Source organism: Nestor notabilis, unplaced genomic scaffold, assembly GCF_000696875.1.
Source record: "Nestor notabilis isolate BGI_N333 unplaced genomic scaffold, ASM69687v1 scaffold16077, whole genome shotgun sequence".
In the NCBI taxonomy this organism is placed as follows: Eukaryota; Metazoa; Chordata; class Aves; order Psittaciformes; family Psittacidae; genus Nestor; species Nestor notabilis.
The window spans coordinates 48,851-69,058 of NW_009937962.1; the positions used below are offsets into that span (position 1 = coordinate 48,851).

General features: G+C 37.8%; 1 protein-coding gene across 1 annotated transcript in view; it reads right to left on the bottom strand.

Annotated features, from left to right (window-relative positions):
- ATP10B (ATPase, class V, type 10B) overlaps positions 1-17,207 on the bottom strand; it is a 51,366-nt gene extending 34,159 nt beyond the window's left edge. The window contains 3 exon segments of the mRNA XM_010019088.1: positions 2,504-2,708; positions 15,737-15,931; positions 16,933-17,207. Coding sequence (XP_010017390.1) covers positions 2,504-2,708; positions 15,737-15,931; positions 16,933-17,207 — 675 coding nt within the window.
- Between the last annotated feature and the right edge of the window lie 3,001 nt (positions 17,208-20,208).

Genomic DNA, 20,208 nt, shown 5'->3' on the forward strand with positions numbered 1-20,208 from the left:
GTTTTAATTTTTATGCTATTTTCTCTCTCCTGTTCTTCTTTTTTTTTCTCCGAGCAATACATATATATTTATGATATGTATAATACCTAAGTACATGCAAGTAGAGTCTGATTTAAAAAAAAGTTGGAGGAAATATGAAAGTTTACTGAATATAAGGGTATCTTGTGCACCTTCTGACTCATGTGGCTGGATATTTTTCAAATCTCCTTTAAGAAATATTGTTCATCTCTGCTGAATCTTGTTCAATTCAGTGAACTCATCAGGAAAATCAGTACATACTTGGTTGTGTTAGAAATAGCTGTACGAAAGGAGAACAGGAAGATGCAAAAGACAGGTGGTGGACTCATTACTAATGAAGAACTAATTGGCTTCTAGCTAGGGGTACAGAAGAATGATTCTTCTCCCAAAATTTTTTTCTCTTGATGACAATAGTTTTGTATTTGAAAATTCAAGTTAAAAAATGGCATAAGAGTTAAAAAATACAATCCTTCCTCTCAGTCTTTTCCAGGTGGGTGAATTCCATATTTATAAGCATATCTTAAACAAAAGAACTAATCCCAGTTCATACATATTTCCTTTTCCTCCCTCCTTAAAGAATCACACATTATAGACACAATTAAATCTGAGTAATTTATGTAGCACATAAGTCGCAGGAGTAAACAAACCTCAAAGAACAAGGAAGAAGTTGGCACAATAAAACCCATACATATCATATTTAGGGCACTGGGCTGTTTTGGTTTTTTTTAGCAAAGGTATTTCCTACACTAATACATTAAAATAACACAGTAACATAGTTGACTATTTAAGCTTTGACCTTCCTGAGCAATGGCTATCACCACAGTCAGAACTACATTCCACTCTGCCAATATAATACGACTTCGTAAGTATAAACACTCCTGGACATACAGTTTATCTAAATAACAATCCAAACTCTAAAGAAAACAGCCAGGAAGAGTTAGTCTTCTGATTTAAAGTTAGATTTTCTGATTTAAAGGAAGACTTCCTCATATTAGAAATGACTGAGGCAAAAGTTTCATGTTGTGTGATGGTAGAATATTGTTTTCCTCTAAAAGCAAAAATACACAATGCAGCATTTTAATTTTTTCTATTGACAAAGCCAGGGGCTTTTTTTCTTTGTTGTTTGTTTGTTTTGCTTCAGGTTGGTTGTTTTTTTTCTTTTTGTAGATCTCAACATACTAAAAAGTTTCGGTGATTCTCAGGGGAAAAAAAAAAAGCTCCCTAGTCATCATTGCAGGGCACTGGAAAAGGTATGCTTTATATTATGGCATCCACCTGAAAAAGTCCATAATTGTGCTTGCAAAGTAACTTCCACTTGAGCAAAGAGAAAGTAACACCGAAATCCAGTATCTGATCACAATTGGCCATGGAAATGCTATACTTTTATTTAATAAATCTGGTTGCTCACTGGCAGCTGTGTCCCACCCACCGGTAACCCCAAAAAGTCTTCCTAATGGCACTGCTACTAATGGATAAAAAATTGCATATAATTACTAGAATTGTCTGCCAGGTTTTAGGATTTCTTGTCTGCTGGAGTGATTCCAATGGAACAAAATATTCCTCTTCACATGCTATAGCTCCTGAAACTTGCTCTGTGTGATTTGAAAAACTGCCTTGTAATGTTTGAAATGTATCAGGTACAACTCTCCCTAAATTGTATTTTCTTGTTTACTTCAGGTTTGCCAAACATGAGTCAAGAGACTATTCCAGTAAACTGTTTGCAAAAAGGAAGTGATACAGCCTGTGGAAAAAATATATAGTGATTTTAAACATTCTAACTGAATGCCTGCTAACAATCAAACTGATGTCAAACATGTAACTTTTATTTAAGTTTTCTCATTTAAACTTACCTTGAGTTCCTATTCAATTACTTACTACACTCCTATAAAAGATTCCCTTACATCATTACACCTTAGTGTGCCTTAGAGCCGATCCTAGCTGAACTGCTGTACATTTACCTGCCTAGCAAACAAGCAGTGGTACAGCAGTTGCAGCGGAGATGCAAAATCCATAAGGAAGCCTGCAGCCACTTTGGAAGTGGGGCAATGAGCTCTCTTCCAATTTCCATAGAAAAATAATTCACTCCATAGTAATGGCTTTGCTGTGGGATGTACCGTGTGCTGTGACAACCTGTAGGGTATGGATGGCTTGTATATGGAAAAAACTTGCTGCTCTCTGGAATGTTGGTACTATGTATGGCGGGTTTTGGCCGCGGCTTCACCCCCTGCCAATGCAGTTTGCTGCGAAGAACAATTGTCAAAGCTAATCTTCCTTTTTATACAGCCATCCCTGTGCCAGAATAACAAAAATCTTTTAGGACAAACTGCTCCTTTTCATACAGTGGGTTAACTCCAACAGCAAAAATGTCATTGCTATATCAGCACAACCAGACGGTCAGGATTGGTGCACTTTGTGGCTGGAGCTGGTGGGCGAATGAGCCCAGACCAACCCTGCACTGCATGGACTGCATTTTCAGCAGACTTACCTGGCTGGAGAAGCCCATCACGACTTGTCGTTGTTTAAGGTTGGTCTCCCCGTCAAGGTTGGCAGTTTCCAAGTGACAGATCCCATTCTGATCAGAGGAGTACAGCAGTAGGATATCAGCTGGAATGGTCTCATTACACTGCAGCTGCACAAAATCCCCCACTCGGACATCCTTCCAGCATTTCTCAATGTAAGCATGTTCTTCCCTGTTGCATTAAAAACATGTCATGGGTAAACAGCAACATTAGGCATGCAGACTTTTTGATTAGCAGGGCTTCGAAAAAAGAAAGAAAATGGGGGGGGGGGGGTGTTACACATTGCTGCATTTTGTTTTAAAAGACACAGCACAACAGCTAGAAATCAATGATTTAAACTTCACCATTTACCACATTCAAATAAAATCTTTACATGGAATAAAAAGAAACAACAAAAGTTCTTGTTCATTCTAGCATTGGTCCTATAATCTCCCCAGGAAAAGACAGAAAGTCATTCAGACTAAGAAAGGTGTTTTAAAGAGTCTTAGTCAAGAAATCTAGCCACTTTACCAAAAAACGCTGGTTTTGATCAAGTGACTATTTCTCAGATACTTTCCAACAACATAGATCCTGCAAGAAGAAAACTGATATCTCAGCTACACTTGCTTCAGGTCTTTCCAGTTTGTAGCTCTCAAAAGATAATTACAAATCTGAGCTTAGCCCACAGAAACAATTTGAAAAGGCAGAGCGACAAAACAAATGACCTCTTAGTATTATGCAAAAGAAAAGCAACTAGAGACCAAGTTTAATGGAAAAGTTAAAGTAAAACACAAAGAGCTTCTAAATTAATTAAAAAAAACCCCAAAACCCCAAAGCAAATAAACCAAAAAAGTAGAAAGGAGAAAGAGCTTAAGGGTTTCAAGGAAAAAACATTATTATTTCATCAACAAACCAGTGCTCAATTCTTCAGGAGACAGCAAACTTTTTTGACATTACATTATCATGAGTTGATACTTCAACTGCTCTCAACCATCTAAGCAAACTGAAAAGTGCACAATAAGCAGGGGCAACAATAGCCCAGGTCCTCTAACTCTTGGAGAGGAAATTGTTTTTCAATATGAGTAAATGAATCGTCTTATATCTTGCTCTGTAAGAGAAACAAATGCTAATGGTACTTTACCAGACAGACAGTAAAAGGCTTTTTGTAATGACTCAGAGTCTTATTTTTACTTAAGTTTTTAATCATCTTCATCTATTGCCTGTCTTTCAATCAAGTGTTTGTATCATGAGAAGGGGAGCAGTGATACAGTTCAAAGCACACATCCATGCATTGCTCTAGAGTCAGGCCAAAGGCTACTTCCTGCTAACCTATTTTCCTGGCCTTCCATAAAGGAGAGCCAGGCACGATGCTGACAGGCAAACCCTTACACTTGGCTGATATCCTTATCTGTAAAGCAACATGAAATAACAGCATCCTGAAAAGGTTATTGTTAAGTTCTGTGCATTTCCCAGTGGCATCCCATTCTTATTCAAAAGACAGACACTCCTCCACTCCCTGCACCCTATTTTAATTCCTTTAATGTTGATTATAAGGCGCTTACTAAATAATGGTATTGTAGCAATTATTTTTACTTCTTACTTTAATTTTTAATTCCTGAATTTTTCATTCTTCTTTCTTTCGTCTGACTCTACTTATCTGCATGTCTTTTGCTTTTTTGCTCAACAACAGACATAAAAGACCACACTGAAGAACAGAGGTTTGTTGTAAGTTAATTTGATGCTGTTGCACATTTAAAAGAAAAAATACAGATCAATTTCTATTTGAAAAGTATTTAAGCAGGTGCATGTTGAGTATTGCTCTACAAAGTAGATTCTAATGTTAGTATAGCAAATGAACTAGAGTAATTATGAATCCTTCCCGTGTCAAACACTTTCTGGGTAGAACTTCTTAATCTGTTTGTTTAAAACATAAAAGTGAGAGTACAGAAGCAGTTTAGAGCAAGAAGATGGCTTGTCTTGCTATTCTAGACATATGGGTGCTATGTATAGTTTGCATATACTGTTTGCTATGACTTCTGCAGAGCAATCCTACCTCTCTGTATGTCACCTCTTACGCAATTCTGAGGTTTATAGAGTACACTTCTGATTTTTTCTGTTGATAAAATGCTATAGAAGGGCCTTGCCAGCCGGCTGTCTTCCACATCAGCCTAAAGAAACCAGGTTAGCAAAAATAATCCACAGAAATCACAGATTTGTAGTAGTTTTTCCAATAATTCCCTAGGAAACATACATTACACATAAAGCTCCAGGTTCTGCCCATTCACTAATAACAAAGGACACAGTGAGTCACTAAAGCCAAATGACCCCTTTCAGACCAGAGTAAAAGTCTTACTTAGCACAGGGACTAGAGTTCAGGAATTACTAGAATCCCAAACTTGCATTCAGGTGAACAGGCTGTCCCTCTCTCCCAACAAGCATTGATTTTGGTAAAGAAACACATTTGCTTTTCCTGAAAGAAGTATTCAGCTGGAGGTGTAAGATTAACAATTTCCTACAGTACAAAGGTTTCCACAACTTTGTAGAGAATTACCAATGGATGAAAGGAAGAAAAGTACTTCAGAAGGAACCTGGTGCACCCCACAGCAGCACAGGCCCAAAAAGATTTTGGGCCTAAAAAGATTTTTCAAATGAAGCAGATTCCTTTTAGCAATTCCTGTAACTGGGAACACTGCCCATTTTCTGTTCAGTGATTAAAGTTCATAGCACAAGCTCTGGCTGCTAAACAAACAAAGAAGCTTCATAAATATAAGATGGTCTGATGAGAAACATACAAAAAGGTCAAACACGTTTACCCAGTAAAATAAACAAGATGTGGTGGTTTTCAATAGGTGGAAAGCTGATTCTTATACCACGTGGCATAAGGACTGTGACACATCAAAGACGTGATCCAAGATAAAAGTATCTCAATACCTTCTCTCATTTATCAGTCAATTTATCAAGAGCACACTCAGAAAGTGTTCCCTTAGTGTCCCAGGATAATGGGTAGCATGACAATGCCCATGAGAGAACAGTGCTGACATAAAGAAGCAGTTAGCCTTGAACAATTGAAGTCTGCCAGAATTTGTTATTGGATTCATCATATCTTACCAGAAGGCCTGAGATAAATAGACTTTACAAAGTGATTTCTGGGAAGAAAGGATCATAAAAAAATCCTGCTGTGGCTGGAGATTGTGGGGTAACATGAATAAATTATTGACTTTGTGTCAACGATCTCACTTCATATTCTTGGATTCAACAAAGATAAATCTCAAACAAAAACTGGGTTAAAATGGATGGTGAATGGGAACAAATAAAACTTCTTGTTCCGCTCCCCAGAGAGATTAAAGTAACTTTTCATGTGCACCCCACAGCACGTTCATGAGTCCTAGATTGTCTTAGAGAAAGATCTTCAGATCTTTCTCACTTTCTTTATCACCTAGAACTATTGTAACAACCAGCTAATTCAGTTAATCTTATTTCCTTGAATTACGAAAAGCTCCATCTAGGATCCTTTTCAGCTTGAAGTAAAGACATTATTTGCACCTTCTAAATTGCCACTAGGTTGTAACACTTATTAGAAAAAACAGTGTCACAAATAGACAAACCCAAATGTTTGTACTTTATCATATGTAAAGTCATTAGAATGTTATATTTGAAAATGCCCCCCCCTCAAAAATCACCTACTTTATAAAGAATGCTAATGTTCTGAGATTCTCAGTTCTACGCAGACCACAGGTGTACTTAACCTGTACAAATTTTTTTGCAAATAGAAAACCTACACATTTTTAGGCTATCAAAGATTATTCCAGCTTTTACATGGAAAAAAGTCACAAAACATTTTCAAAGACCACTTTATGGCCATGACTTCAGAGATAGAAGGTAATGCCATAAAACTTTGAAAAACTGACAACAAAGGAGCAGATTTAGGACTTGAGGAAGGCACTAGATTGGAAAGGAATTGATTCTGAAACCTGTCCATAGGTCAAAGTGCAACACAACCTGGCTGACTATATTCCTAAGCGAGAGGCATTGTCTGAGCACAAGAAGATACTGTATTATTCATGCAAATTCATCACTGGCTTATGACATGTTACCATTAGAGTAGCTGGGAAGGTTGTTTTTGTGATGTGGGCATCAGCCCAGCAGCATCAATGATGTAACTTAGCAGGGGCCAGTCCTGTAATAAGCTCTCATTAGCAAGCAGCTATAGTCTTTCCTCATAGCCCCAGACTCTCAGGATTTCAACGCTACTTTAAGACAGCAATGAGCATGTTTTAAAGATAATGGGAGTGAAATTTTTCTGAAGTCTAATAAAATACATCTTTAAACTATTTTGGTATTCCAAATTCCTTAACGCTAGCAACAGATCCTATATTTTTATGTGCTAAAACTGCCTATCGTATCTTAACAAGGAAGTTATTCTTTCAATAATAAAAGCCAATATTCAACTTCTGTAATCAATTCAATTTATGTGAACTTTAAGTAAGTACCAGAACTTTATAAATGTATTATACGTCCATATACAAGGTTTGGGATTTCTTTTAACTCATCCTTTTTAAATCTGCTTCAATTTTATAATGACCTTTACCAAATGAAGAAATAAAAAGTTATGGAATATTGTGTTGAGGAAAATCCGATGTTTTTTTTAAAACTGCCTTGAACAAAATGCTATTGCTATGTTTTTTCTGGCACCAGCTGGAATGAACAGATAGCTCCAAGGTCACTTACTTAATAGCTGCTAATCCTTAGCATTAGTTTCTAAGGACTCCCATTAACTTATTAAGTTTCTGGAAGCCATAGCCTAGATCATCTTTTTTGCTACAATTGTCTCCTTACATGACCATGTAGCTCTTGAGGTTATATGGTAGAAACCTGCTTCTCTCTGGGTTTTAACAGTATTTTATAAATTCAGACAGTTACGATGGAATTCAATGCCATGAGGTCATGATTCTGCAGGTGTCTGAGCCAAAACCGTAGGTTCTCATTTGCCCTTTGTCTTTAGTCATTAGCTTCTGCTGCTGTCTGCTAAACCATTGCACCTTTTCTGTGAAGCAGCTTTAAACACCTTGGCAGGTAATAGATCTCAAAGAAAGCTCTGATTAAGTGCTGATTAATGCCAGTTGTAGCATTAGTAGTGTATTTATGCATTTTCTTCCATAGAGACTGAGGACCTTCACTGTAGCAGTACACACTGACTGACAAGAATTTCTAGCTCCTTGCTCTTTGACTTTCAAGTGCTGCTGCTTGGACCAGCTGAGTGCTGAAAACTTGACGTTTTTCTTTCACACTTATTCAGTTAGGCATGTCACATATTTCTTCACCACATAATCAGCACAATCACCATAAGCAGAATTCATGTTTTAATTATTCCTTCACAATTTTGGAACCACTGGTTTCAGGCACTTGCATGGTGACAAAACAAACCTGTTTACTGTTGGTTAAGGCCACTTTCTCAGCTCACAGGAAGTTTGAAGAATGCGTCAGCTTGCACAAACAGAAGGCACTTCAGTGAAACCCACTGCTAACTCAAGTATCCATAAAGTAGGTAGAAAAATTACTTAGTCCTGAAGTATGTACAGAAGTTATACAGGTGACAGAATGATTGGAACTGTCTTGATGGATAGTGAGTCGCGATAACATCATACCACAGAGTAATCCTACAGCCATTGTAACTTATTCGTATTGCTCCTTTTAACAGAAATAATTAATGTATCAGTTGCTCAAAGTTCATGTTTTGTGGCTGCCACAGGAATGCACCTCAGCCATGCAAGAGCTGGAGATCTTCAAGAGATCTTAAGCTTCCAGCTGATGAAAATAATGCACTGTTCAGACAAAGCACCACTGAGGTGTAGAAGCCTTGTTATTGCTATGCCCAAGAAAATTTTGCCTGAGGGAATGTGGTGGGACTTGAACTGGGTCACAGGATTTAAGCTCTCTCTTTTTTTTTGGAGTATCAAATGAACTCACTAAAACATCTAGCAGGCTCCTAGTCTTTAAAGTTATGCTTTGTTAGAAAACAAAAATAATAAATAGGAAGAAAAGGCTCTTTAACAAGTGAAAACTCAGTGCTGCTGAACAAGACTTTAGATGAAAGCTTTGGCAACAAAAGTCTTTTTGCTTACTGTGCCCTTGGCAAGATGGTATTTTCCTCTCATCCTGCTTTCTACTTTTCAAGCTTTCAGGTTCATCCTGGGTTGAATGAGCTGCATGTGATGTCTCTGGAGTCAAGAAAAGCTGTCTTTTATTTCACATCTGAGATTTGACAACAGGTCAACTCCTTTTTTCAGGCATGCTCCCTACTCTTCTTTGCTGTGTTCCAGAGGCCACAAACCTCTGTTGGTCACTGAGTCCCTTGCCAGTCCCAGTTGCTATCCCAGACATAGGGAACATCCAGGGGAGGTGCAATCTCTTCTCCCTTCAGAAGGTCCAGCTGATGAAAGCATGTGAATGTTTAAACAGAAACACAGCCTTTGTCTTCATTACCCAGTTTTCCTAATTTTAAGAAAATATATGGTATACTATACATACGGTAACTGTACACAGTAGGTTTCCATTGCTGTCATAGAGATAGATTGCCACACTGAATGACAAAACTTCAATTAACTGAAATGTTTCTAATTCTCTTTCAAACCAGTGAGTCTAGCTGAAGCCAATTCCAGCTCTTCAGCTGTTGGCAGTTCTGACTTCATGCAACACGGACATGTGTTCTTTGTATTTCCAAATTACTGTTCTAGGACTAACCCAGAGTTAGTGCTGATGCAGAAATCTTTAAATGCTATAAAACCTTACACTAGGCAGATAAAGAGTCACAGCAAAGGGCATCCTGAATTTTTTGTATCACAGATGTCAGCGAACCTACAGAGGAGGAGGAGATTGATGCTTTTAGGAACTACTTGAAAACCACAAGGCCTGAAAGCAACACACGAGAACTTTCTAAAGAAAGAGTAATCAGGCTGTTATATTTAGGTTGCCTATTGACTTACCTAGTTATCTGACAGCTCTACAGGATCATTCAAAGCATGTAAACAAGGCTTCTCTGAGTCACTGTCTCAAATATCTGAGTTTAGGTGATTAAAATTAAGAAATGTGAATAATTTAAATAATATTTTTATAGCTGCTGCTGTCTGATGTACATGCATGCAGCCAAGTGTGTTGCTGCGCCATCTTGAACTGGGCATAGTCCTTGTATTTGCATCTGAGTGTCTATTGAAACTCTGAGAAAAAAAAATCATTTAAACCTTCCAGAAGTGTGAGATTCTGTCTGGAGGCTATGAAGTTCAAAAAGCAAAGCGCAAGGTCCCACACCCGGGTCAGGTTAATCCCAGGCACAGCTACAGGCTGGGCAGAGATTCAGAGCAGCCCTGTGGAGAAGGACTTGGGGGTGGTGATTGATGAGAAACTCAACATGAGCAGGCAGTGTGCGCCTGCAGCCCAGAAAGCCAACCGTATCCTGGGCTGTATCAAAAGAAGTTTGATGCAGGTCAAAGGAGGTGATCCTGCCCCTCTACTCTGCTCTCGTGAGACCTCGCTTGGAGTATTGTGTACAGTTCTGGTGTCCTCAACATAAAAAGGACATGGAGCTGTTGGAGCAAGTCCAGAGGAGGGCCACGAGGATGATAAGAGGACTGGAGCACCTCCCTTATGAAGACAGGCTGAGAAAGTTGAGGCTGTTCAGCCTGAAGAAGAGAAGCTGTGTCGAGACACCGGAGCAGCTTCCAGTATTTGAAGGGGTCCTACAAGGATGCTGGAAAGGGACTCTTCATTAGGGACTGCAGTGGTAGGACAAGGGGTGATGGATTCAAACTTAAACAGGGGAAGTTTAGATTAGATATAAGGAAGAAATTCTTTACAATGAGGGTGGTGATGCATTGGAAAAGGTTGCCCAAAGAAGTGGTAAATGCTCCACCCCTGGCATTCAAGGCCAGGCTGGATGGAGTCTTGGGTGACATGATTTAGTGTGAGGCATCCCTGCCCATAGCACGGGAGTTGGAACTAGATGATCGTATGGTCCTTTCCAATCCTAACCATTCTATGATTCTATGATTTACAGACTGTTAATCTTAATCCTAGGGGTATATCAGATCCTGGCCATACATTAATTACATATCAAGTAGTTCCTTGAACATTATAGAATGTCAAGAAAATTAAATAATAGCTTTTAGCAACCGTTGTGTTGACATTCATTTACAGCTTACTTACATTTAGTGCTGGCCCATGTTGTTAGTAAGTTAATGACAAACTGGAGAGAGTTCAGAGAAAAGTAACCACAGTAGGTTTGGAGGGATTGACTGACAAGAAAGATGACGAGAGTGATCTATTCACTGATCTCGAATACAAGGTGTCTGGGCATAGCAAAATGAACATGAGAAAAATCACACATTTTTGAACATTATAATTAAATGTTCTGGATGAAGAATAACCTATTAAGTTTGTATGAAACCAGATGATCTCTGGAATTAAAATGCAATTAAAGAGGTATAATAAAGCAGAGCATCACAGAAAATGCTTTGACAATTTTGTAGTAATGGAAGATCCCTTGCTTGTGAAAATTTAAAAGCAGACAAAGTATATTTTGAAGAATACTGGGAGAAAGGAGACAATTGAACATAGGTCTGTACCATCTGCAACTGAATCTTTTGTTCTCTTCTTTTGGTGTTGAACAATTTCTTCTGACAGCACAACAGCTGTTACACAATTATTATGATTCCAGAAGTTTTGGTTCAGAAATTAAAATTGCTAAAATCAAATATTAGATCTAAGTTACTGCATCTCTCCAAGACACTCCAATGATTAGTAATTGTCTCCCATTTTCTCAATTAAATGTTCTTTAAATACACTACTTGAAGTGTCTTATCCTTCATTTGACTAACAGTCTAGATTCCCCAGTCCAGCTGATCTCTGTGAAAAGAAAATGAGGAGAAAATGAGAAGAAATGTGTTTACAGGGCAGTCTATTTAAATTAAATTTCCCTTGCTCTGTGTTGAAAGAAGGCAAGTTACTTAATTTCCCCTAGTCTTCAAGAAAGTTTTAGATAACATTCAGCATTTGGTAAAGATTGTTCTGCCTTTGTCTTTACTTGTTGTTATTTTTTAACAGGAACCAGAGTTCTTGTTACTGAAATCTGAAATATAGACTCTATACTCTCCAAGATTAACTCTGAAATAATCTAAGTAATCTTTCATTTTAGAATGGAAGGTAAGCTGTGTTAGCAAAAAGAATATTTTGCTGCCACAAGACTGACAAAATTTGCAGTGTTTTAAAAAGGACTTTCACCTATGTTAAAAAATCACCTACAGAAGATGATTCATAAGGAAGAAAATTGGAAGACATTATGCTCTTCCATGACTTTGCAGGCAGCAAGAAGAACAAGAAATATCAGCTTCCCAAAGCGCTATAGAAGCCTGATTAAAATTATTCATGATATAATAAGCTGTAGCTACTGATCCGATGGCAATTATAATTACTAATGATTTTTCAGGAAAGGATGAATGCTACAGGCTGAAGGCCTTCTCATTTTCCTTTCCTTACATCATGTTTTTGGGCAATAAAACCCTGGTGGTAGACAAGATTCTAGACAACACTTATCCATAGACAGAAGTCTCTTTTATGGGATGGGATAATCAGTTTTAAGACAGGCCTGTGTCAAGTTTTAAGCATTCATGGTTATAACTTGAATTTGGACCTGTACATATAATTCCATGATGGACATTTTTCTCTTATACAAAATAAGTTTTATTGTATTCCCCAATTCTCATGTTCTCATGGTAAAAGGCTTTCAGGTAATTTATATCTAACATGGTTGCTTTATGTAAAGCAATAAGATTCCTATGTAGATTCAATCAGTAGTACCTATTGCACCACTTATTCTCTTTCATACTGATTTTAACAAGTGTTAAGAAATAATCCATTGCTTCATGTCTTAATGCAATATTGAAAAGATTCAAAAAATACAACTAGATTTCAATCTCAAAAGTAGGCAGAAGAGGCAATTTTGCCACCCCATCCAAAGAACTACAGTTATTGGCAGTCTTCATGGAAGAGAAGAAATCTTAAGGGAACAATATTTAGAAACTTGTAAAATGTCTGCCTTTTTGGACAAGTTGGCAAGGAGAGCAGTGAGGTTTTGTTTCTGACAAGTCATTATCTATATGTGGGGATAAGTTTAGTTCCCTGACAAGCAAATCCATTGTTTTCCTATTTAACTAGCAGGATATAAAAATAAGAATCTGACAAATACATACAAGTGAAACAAACAGAAATGACAGCATTGTGTGATAAAACTCAGAGTTCTGCAAGATCTTGCTTGTGAAATTGTACATTATATAAACCACTGTTGATTAATTTGAAGTATGAAAGGCAGCACTCACAGAGAGGGAAAGTTTTGCTCTTCTGACGTTCAGATGTCATATTTTAACAAGGAGAAGTTATTTTTCACTTTGCTGAGAGAACAGGATTGATGCAATTTTCATTGTATCAAAACATAATTTTCAAAATTCTAAAAGCCCTAAAAGCAAGAGGTCACGAAACATGTCTAAGTAGTGAGCATGGACATGAGTTAATTCATTTGGAGATGACTGAGCAAAGGCATATATTACTGTCTCCCATTTTTAAACTGCGTTTTTACAGTTTTATATTACATAAAACCGAGTCAAAGAAATACAACTAAGAACTAGTGTACACTGTAGAGAATAAAACTAAATGTAGTTCAAAAGGTTATGTTTTTAAGAGGTTTTCTTTTGAATGTAAGAACATAAACAGGTCCTGTGACAGCATCTGTTTTCACTCCATGTTTAAAAGGCTATAGCCACACCAATACCATAAAACTCAAACTTACCTTCCCCAGTCTGAAAATGAGGCTTAAACAAAACAGAAATATCTTTCCCTGTATCAGAACGAACACCAGGTAAAATATAGTCCCTCTGATTTTTCCCTGTTTCACTTAATCACTGTGATTATCCCTGCCCATGGCAGGTGTGTGGGAACTAGATGATCTTAAGGTCTTTTCCAACCCTAACTATTCTATGATTCTATGATTTTTCCATCAGTTATTTATTAATTGTTATAAACACAAAGCCTCACCACTGATAAAAGATCTCAAGCCAACTTTTTTTGAAAATAAAAGCTGTATGAAACTCACCTGCTGTAGATGTAGCATCCCATATGATTGATTTCTTTGTCTAATTTATACCGACGAAAGTCCTCCCAAGCATCTTTAACGGCTGTAATGGCCATTATAGCACAAATTGGGATCATAGAAACTTCTGGTTGGAAAGCATTCACCACTGGCACAAAATTCAGCAGTGCAATGACCACAAAATAAATATTAGCAAAGCGATGAAACTGCTCCCAGATATTTTTAGGGAGGAAAGTCAAGATGGTATATTTTGTGGTCTTAATCTTATTGGAGTCATAGTATCTGTTCGGATTTTCCTTCCACTTCTTGCTCCCAAAGGGCAAATTGGAGATGATCACTCGTTTATTTTCATTTTTCTTCTTTTTTTTCTTTACTTTTCCTCTCTTCTCCAGCTCTTCGTTTTGGATTTCAGTGTCTGGAGTACCACATCGGCAGCAGGTTTCCTTGAAAAAATGTTTTTTCCATATCATTCTAGAGAAGCAGCCTGGAACACTTTTCCTTGACATCTTGTTTTCATCTCAAAACGCAGCCCCAAGTTGATATCCAACAAAGTTAGAAGAGTTCAGTAATACAAACAAAGTCTTAAGTGGCAGAGAAGAGTCAAGGTGTCTGCATCCCAGGGCTGCCTCTCCTTCCAATCCAGCCTCCACCTCCCTAGGGACAGGTATTATCCTGACTCAACTGCGTCAGGTCCTAGAGCCTGCTGGGGAGGCTGCACCTCGCATATGACAAAAGCAACCTGAATGTTTTGTTATTCCTGTTAGCATACACCGGGACGCCCCGTTCAGAGCATTTTCCTGGCATTGACTATCTGCTCACATGAAGTGTCTCTATGTTAACACAGAATAGTGACAAAGAACAGAGAACACAAGCGCAGTTTTCACAGTTCACTCCATGAGTTTCAGAATCATTTTATAAGCTTGGGTGTTGCCAGGAAGTTCAAAGGTAATAGGCAGAATTGTGTGTCCCAGAAGTCGACAGGTGATTGCTGTAAGTCTCAGTACTGACACTATTTCTCTCTTCTACTTCCTCTATCTGCTGTTTGTTTTCATGACCGTAAAGTGGATTATTAAATAAACAAACCTACGATACGGTAGTTGCGAGACTCATCCATAAACATAGGCAATTGAAGGGCAGCTTACCCAGATTTCGCCTCAGCCTGATCTTTCTCTGGTAGACCTCCTGCTTCTGGACACCTAAAGCATCCCTCTCTCACCCAGTCACCCTTTCCAGCTTCTCATGTCTTCTTTCCCATTAGTCGCTGTGCCTCTGACACCTAAGTATGCAGGCACAGATGAGGGTTAGATTCCATGAAAGCTAATGAGATGTGTGCAAATCATAGTAATTTTTTCTCTATGACCTGGAGTTGAGGAGATGAGAAAAAAGGAAAAGACCCAAACATTCAAACTTCTTTTAAAGGAAAACTCCTATCTGTTTCATTATGTAGTGACAAGCTAAGTACTCTCAAGTTAGTACTTGGACAAGAAACTATGATGAAATAAAAATGTTGCAATAACAATTGCACATGAGACTATTTCTTCCTTCTGAGTCAGTACTGAGCAAACATTGCAGCTTACTACAGGTGTCGTACCATTTCCAAAGTGAAACTGTGCTGTATTGATCATCTGTGGTTACTACAAATCCTACACATTGTTTCCTAGTTCCTGGTTATGCTTCGATGTAGTTGATTATTAATTTTTGTATTAATGGTTTTAGTGTGAAAGCTCAGAAAGACATTGCTTGAATTTGTTAAACAGCCCCAGTAATCCTTTCCAGACTTGGATACATTTCATTTTCCCTCTGGATTCTTCTGCTGTCTGGGGAGGATTCTGTGTGTGTTGGCAAGCTGTTTTGGAAACTTGGAAAGAAAACTTGTATATCAGCACACACTGCTGTGATATGAAACTAAACTTCAATGATCTCAGGATGACTTAAGTGAGAGAAATAAGGCAAAACAAAATTCTTTTGTAAGAGCTTTTCCAAACTTACTTACTCCAAAGGGTCAGTGAAGGAATTATTGCAAAATCAGATGAGCAGTTTCCACCACATCAAACACAAGGAAAAATAATTGGTTTAGTTTACTTACTTGTCATATACCCTGGTTTTAGAGGAGTTTATCATCTTATCAAATTGGTATTTTCTATAGTCTTCAACAGCATCTTTAATCATACTGGCAAGCAGCACTACAATCAGAGGGATCATAGTAATCTCCCTGTGGAAGACTTCCACTTGTGGGAACCAGTTCAAAACCGCCAGAAAGAAGAAATACAGATTACCCAGCCTGAAAAGGTAGAAAATAAATTAAAAATAGCCAGAAATTAGAATGTGTCCTTTTCTTAATGAACACCCCCTATTTTGTGTCAAAGGAACATTAATCATTTCACTCCTTTACCCTCCTCTTCCTTTCCCAGAATGAATTAATCAGTTGCTTAACTGAGATGCTAATTTTTTCTTTAGAAGAGCCTGTGATGCACATTTTAATAGCATTATAGCTACCTCAATTTTTCCACTTATTATGAACACCTTTTGCCTCTAGGAGCTGAAACTTCTTTAATGATCCCTCCCAATGCCTGAGTCCTGAAAATAAGCTCAAAATCGAACAAAAGCCTCCAAAACCCCAAACCAGTGTAACAGAATGGGTGTAAAAACCCACATGTTCAGAATGAAAGATACACAAAGTATTCCACTGGTAGAAGGTCAAACTATAAATGTGTAAATCTAACACAGAATGAAAATTTCAAAGCTAAAGATGTACATACAACTTTCATTTATATTTATCATAATGACATTTCCATGAGCATCTTATTAACACAACTCATTATGCTGGGCACATAATTTCAAACCACCACTTGGAAAGAAACCTGACCTAGCATTTGCATAAATATGCATACTTTTTATAAGCTAGTAAACAAAGTTACTTGCATGCCTCTGAAATCTACAGAATTTCATGAGTGTCTCAACACATCCAATGAATTTTTTTAAATCTTCTTAAAAAGTAAGGTTTATTCAACATAGATTTTTAAACAAAAACTTGAAATTTTTACATAGAAAACTCTTCTAGCACTCAAACAGGAAGCTGACCACAGCATCAGTTAAGTGCTCCTAGTGTTGACTTGTTTTAAACATTTCAGTGTGAATTAAGTGACATTTGGTTACAAATAATCACCACCTAGATTTTAGTAATGTGACAACTACAAAAGCAACCGTTCTCCATCACTCTCACATATCACTGACTCAGAGAGAGCTCTTAAATCTCATGTATCATTGAATTATATTTTTTACCTGTGAAACTGCTCAAAAAGATTTTTGGGTAGAAAAGTGAACCACGTGTATTTTGTGGTCTGTATCCTGTTTCCAGAATAAAACGATGAAGCTTGTTTCCAGTCTTTCCACTGTCTTTTATTGTCAGGAAACACAATCCTCCATTTGTTTAAGTTGAGTTTTGGTTTGTCTCTGGCAGAAGACAGCAGTGGTGTTGATTCTGAGAGAGTCTGGGAGGGGCTTTGAGCCCCTAGTCGCTGCCAGCGGTACAAAGCAGCGTCCACAGACAAAGCCATTCACAGCAGGGATGTCAGGCTGAAAGACAAATGCATGACAAGAACTAAAACCTGATTCCATTCTTGTAGTAAATTCACTTCATGTTTTGCTTCATGCAGAGGTTTAAAGCAGCAAACAATACTCAGTGCATTGCATGTTCAGTCTTTGATATCAGCACTTTCTGCAGAGAATGCACAGAATAAAGAAGTGTGACCAGCAGGTCAAAGGAGGTGATCCTGCCCCTCTACTCTGCTCTCGTGAGACCTCACTTGGAGTATTGTGTACAGTTCTGGTGTCCCCAACATAAAAAGGACATGGAGCTGTTGGAGCAAGTCCAGAGGGGGGCCACAAGGATGATAAGAGGACTGGAGCACCTCTTATGAAGACAGGCTGAGAAAGTTGGGGCTGTTCAGCCTGGAGAAGACTGCATGGAGATCTCATAGCAGCCTTCCAGTATCTGAAGGGGGCCTATAAGGATGTGGGGGAGGGACTCTTCATTAGGGACTCTAGTGGTAGGACAAGGGGGAGTGGCTTCAAACTTAAACAGGGGAAGTTTAGATTAGATATAAGGAAGAAATTCTTTACAGTGAGGGTGATGAGGCACTGGAATGGGTTGCCCAAGGAAGCTGTGAATGCTCCAACCCTGGCAGTGTTCAAGGCCAGATTGGACATAGCCTTGGGTGACAGTTTAGTGTGTGGTGTCCTTGCTCATGGCAGGGGGGTTGGAACTAGGTGATCTTAAGGTCCTTTCCGACCCTAAAAATTCTGTGATTCTATACAACAAAATCTTCAATACGGAAATAGTTATTTCTATCTTGGGAGGAGGTGGAAATCCCAAATCTATTTTCTGTGTGTTATAACAGCAAACTACCATAGATAAAGCCACTTTAATAGAAATGAACAATGGCTTTCCCATCACAAATTCTGTATCATTTCCCTCAGTCATAAACTGTCACCAAATCTATTCAGGTATTTTTCCTCAAATGTCTGACTTTCTTACAATACTTTTTCTGTTCACAGTTACTTACAAAGGGACTGATTCAGGTGTTGAATCTTAAAAGCTTAGATAATAAAAAACCACAGCATCAGCTTAATCTCATTTACACTCACATAATAGTTTTCCAGAGTCTCTGTAGAAATATATTTTGAATGGAAAATGCCAGCCAGCACTAAAACAATTTGTGTTTTATTGGTTGGAGAGATAAAGGAATTAAATCTCCCGGTGCTAATCCTATTATCACTGAACACTTGTCTTTTGATTTGTTCACACATCTGCAACTGCAATTGCGATCCAGAGTGCAAAACACTCAGGCTCCAGCAGCACAGGTGTATATACCATTATGTTGAATCTAAACACAAGTAAAATCTCAAACCAACAGCAGGAGTTTGGGGACTGGAAGCTGCTTTACAATGATGAGGCACTAAATGTGAAAAAGCAAACAGGAAAAGTTACTGGCCTTGAGCAACTTCAAGGTTCCACTAAACAAAACATGTGAACTGAACCTACCTCACTTAGGCTTGAAATACAGAGGCAAAAAAACCCCAACTTGGACAGTGGTCATTTAGATTAATTCACTGAAGAATCGCTTTAAACTTTATTTACTAGCAGCTGAGAATATCTGCATGTGTTTGTACCAGTCTAAATAAACACATTTCAAATACATTAAACCTTTGAAATTGTTTATACCAGTGAGTTCTTTGTTTCTCCAGCTTCCTCTTCCAAAAAGCCTACCTTTTACTGCATGCAATATATGACTTCCTTTGGAAAAAAGACTTATTCATATTTAAAATATGTACATGTTTGAGCTTGGAAGGGGGAAAAATATACTGTGCTGAATTTCACTAACACATTTGAAGTATGTTGTTTCATCAGCAAACAAGAAGTATTGTTTATACACTATTACTCACTAGCTGCTCAAAAACCTTTAATTCAGAGTTCAGGTTGCTCAGCAGTACCTGGGGAAGCTCTACAATGTTGGGAATGGCTGGTAATGAAAAGACAGAAGATGCAAATATAATACTTATTATGTTGGATCAGTAAGAATTAGAAAGGAGCCTAAACTTGCCATCAATGTTAGGAGACGACCTAGCAGGAAAGAAGAAAGTACTCAAAGATATGTCCTTCTGAAAAATGGCAATTTTCTATAATTCAGCTAACTGCTTACATGAATTTTCTAACTTACTGGCACTTCGATGTGTTATGACAGTTACTTTCTGTAAGGTAGGAAATCCATAAAAATATTGCATTCCTCTGGCAATGTATCTAATGCATCTGTCCCAAATCTTTCTAAAAGAGCTTCATAAAATCCCTTTTCTGCAATTCTAGTATATTTTACATGTTGACATCCATTTGATTTATATTTTTACAGAGATATCACTAAAAGAACCATTAAGAGTGGGTTTTTTCAACATACATTGACTAAAGAGATTGATTTTCTTCCATCTAGCATGTTTAGGATTTGCCATATATTCTACTTCAGCACAGATGAGGTCAGAAATGACAGAGAAGCATCAGCCATGGCTGCAGAAAGTTGTATTATGCTCATTTACCATTTAACTGCTCGAGGTGCAACATGATGAGAAATACAAGGAAAGCACATGGCTGCACTTCAGCTCAGCACCTGTCAGACTTGGAAAGTAGGGGACAAAAAGAAATCCCTAAAATCACAAAATCTAATAAGTGGGAGGGAGCCTGAAGAAATTATTCACGTAAGTCATACAGAGGAATATCCATTACAATTTCCCTCTATTGTTATATAATCATGGCAGCATAAGCTTTTAGTGTCTCATTGTTCAATCTTTTGTGAAGTTCTAGTAAATTAATGCTATTACTATCATTCCCACAGAGTCGTAATCAACAGCATAAAAAGCCTCAGTTTCAGGAACCTATTTTCCCTCTTTCTTTCTATTCCATTATTAATGGATGTACTGTGGGTAGGTCTCAACAAGGCAGACATATTTTTCCCACATGGTTTTCCAGGGAGAAAAAATTAGAGAATCTAACCTAGGACAAGTTGTGTC